The sequence below is a fragment of the Magnolia sinica genome, chromosome 5 (assembly GCF_029962835.1).
Source record: "Magnolia sinica isolate HGM2019 chromosome 5, MsV1, whole genome shotgun sequence".
Taxonomy (NCBI): Eukaryota; Viridiplantae; Streptophyta; class Magnoliopsida; order Magnoliales; family Magnoliaceae; genus Magnolia; species Magnolia sinica.
This window is the reverse complement of record NC_080577.1, coordinates 41913614-41916744: the sequence shown is the minus strand read 5'-3', so window position 1 is coordinate 41916744 and position 3131 is coordinate 41913614. Positions and strand designations below refer to the sequence as shown.

Sequence of the window (3131 nt, the reverse complement as noted above, 5' to 3'; positions counted from 1 at the left end):
AGGGATGAGAAGCTGACATCGTTCTTTGTCAGTCTTCGACCTAAGCACCGCGTGGAGTGGTTGAAGAAAACACTCCGTGATAACTTTGGTGATGGAGGTGTTGGGTTTGTCTGACAGGGTGTAGTCCCTAGTTTGGGTTTTTCTGTTTCTTATCCGGGCATATAATAACTTCATTAGACATGGTGATTATTTTTTTTATTATTTTGGGATTGATATACGTGGTATACATAGTGTATACCACAGTGACCTTTGCGATGATGACAACTTTTTGGTATTTAACATCTTTCATATATGCAATCACATGCTTGCATTATGCACATTAAGACAGATAGGACCACACACTTTGATTGGAGAAAGGGTACGTATGAATAACTTTCTTTATTTTTAAATTAGTAGGGTTTTTTATACTTCTTTTTCGGTAGGACAACAATAAATTTTTTTCATTTCGCAATCCTATTCCTAAACACGGATCTCATGTCAATTCCCTCCATGTCATTGCAGATGGCAAAGGAGAAGTACTATGTTGTCTTGGTGGGATGTCGGCCAAGTATATATCTGACATGGGACGATGCCAGATTGGAGGTGGAGGGATTTAGCAGAGGGAGACACCGAGCCTTCAAGAATTGGAAGGAAGCTGTTGCATGTTAGGACGGTCACTTCAGTAAAGCCAGTGCACAGTCGAAACCTCTCACAGAATCTCCTGTGGTTTAGGTTGCTGTATATTTTAATGAGATGGACATCCACCATTCTTCAACTTCGTCTATCCAACAGACGACCCAGGCCATGGTTTCCAGGTCCACGTCGACTGATGATCCTGCCCCATCAGATGGAGAGAGATTCTGTGTACTTCTGGTTGTCGTCGTGGTTCTTTTTCTTACGCTGATTGTTATTATTAAATTCTAGATATTACCGGTACTGTAACTTGGAGATTATAACTTGTGATTTTTGTCTTTTTGTTGTGTATGAGTTATGATGACATTGGCCATATGAGCCATGGAGAATTGTTTACATTATCTTCTGCTTCATATTCAGTCGTTATTTCTATATCACACCACTATCATATGGTGTGGTCCACCGTGGACATGTCCCACGTGAGGGTGATTTTGATTGAATACACCTGATATTAGGGTGTGGTCCACTGCTTTTGTAGGTGGGCACAAAGGAAATAATGGTGGCCCATTGAATGGCTTCAACGGTAATTTTTATCACCGCACATTCCTTTGCTGTGGTCCACTCGAGATACAGACCTTCTTCATTTTCTGGAATATGTATATATATACATCAGTCCAGTGGCGCGATGAATGGCGTGGATGAGACAAATACATCAAAGTGGGCCCCACAGAGCCCTGCCCGAACGGGCTGTCTGGCATGGGAAGTGTAGCCTGGAGTTTCGATAATCACTGCACATTCCTTCGGTGTGGTCCACTGGAGATATGGAGACGGTCCATTTTCTGGAAATATATATATATATATATATATATATATATATATATATATATATATATATATATCAAGCTGATATTTGTGTTTTCCCTTCGTCTATGTCTCATAGTGGGCCCCACAGAGCACTGCCCGGACGGGCTGTCTAGCCTGGGCAGTGTAGCCTGGATGAGTTTTGAATCCCACCCCACCTAAACCCAATTTGCCCAAACAGACAGCCGTTGAAATCCATGGGATTGCATGCAATCCCACACCCGGCCAAATGGTATAGGAGTTTGGCATCCCTCGATATGCCAGTCATGCCAAATAGGCAAAATTTTGGCCATGGGATACACCAATACTATGGAATTGCCGGCAATCTACTACACTGCAATTATTACCTTAAATCTGATCCCATCCACCCTAATACCATTCAATCCGTCCAGCCAAACACCCCCTTATTTTCCATTTGATCCATGACCTAGCCCATGGTGGCCCCAGCTCTGAATTGGCCCTTACGGAAACACATAAGAAAAAAAATAATAATTTAAAATTAAAATCAAACCGGTCTGCAACTTCAAATTCCCGCCTTCAAGAACACAAAAAAATCCAAAAACGCTCAGAGTTGGGGCCGCCTCGCTGCATATCCGTACCGAGACCGCCGGATATTCGCGCGCCGCTTCTTATATACAAACCCTCCTAATCCAACGACCCCTGCAGCGGCGATAACTCCGATCGCGACCCCTGCCTTCTGTCCGGCCGTCATTCCGCCGCCTCCGTCTCTCGCGTTGCTGTTGCCACTGCTGCCGGGCGACGGGGGCGGGGGAGGAGGAACATTCGCCGGCGAGGGAGGCTCCGGCACAGGCGACGGGGGCAGACGAGGAGGAACATTCGCCGGCGAGGCAGGTTCCGGCACAGGCGACGGGGGCAGACGAGGAGATCCATGAGCCGGAGACTCTGGAGGAGATACCGCCGGATGATATATAGGCCCAGGAGACTCTGGAGGAGATACCGCCGAATGATATATAGGCCCAGGAGCTGGAGCAGGCGCGCTTGCAGATGTGGTAAGATCTGCAGATAGAAGAAGCAGCAATGGCAGAGAAGAGAAGAGTCTGATCAGTTTCATCATCGCCGGAGCTTCTCAAAGAAACAGAGATCTAGAATTTCAGGAGCGTTGCCGTTGAGAAACCACTGAAATCTGGATTTTGATCGCAGCTAAGAGGCAAGAAAAGAGATCTGAAAGCCTTGATCGAGGCAACGGCTGAGATACGTGATGAGGAGATGAACCGATGAATGTCTCGTGATCTCAACGGTTGGATAGAATCGCCATCGAATTCAGCGGTTTCTACAGGGAGGGTTTTGCCCGCTTTTAAAAGGAGATTGTCGATGATCACAATTCGGACGTTCGTCGGGATGCGGACCGACGTCAAACACGAAGCGAGAGGGTAGAGACGACAAAAGACGAATCGTGGAATGTTTGAACTCGAGCAAGCGACTGTACTTTCCTGAAATTCACTTGTCACGTGTGGTAAATTCGGAACGCCAGTAACTACAAGCTCCTCGTGCGGTTCCCATGTTTCTGTAATTTGTTTGTGAAAAACGGGTGCGGATCGTCTGTGCTGAAGGCACGGGAATTGCCTGCGACCAACCACAAAACACGCTGATTTTTTCACACCACGTAACGCAACTTTTAACGTGTGTTATCTTTTATG

General features: G+C 46.1%; 1 protein-coding gene across 1 annotated transcript; it reads right to left on the bottom strand.

Moving 5' to 3' along the window:
* Nucleotides 1-1860: 1860 nt before the first annotated feature.
* LOC131247287 (vegetative cell wall protein gp1) lies at nt 1861-2927 on the bottom strand. Its single transcript, XM_058247673.1, has one exon. The coding sequence runs from the start codon at nt 2546-2548 to the stop codon at nt 2039-2041; it is 510 nt and encodes a 169-aa protein (XP_058103656.1). The 5' UTR covers nt 2549-2927; the 3' UTR covers nt 1861-2038.
* Between the last annotated feature and the right edge of the window lie 204 nt (nt 2928-3131).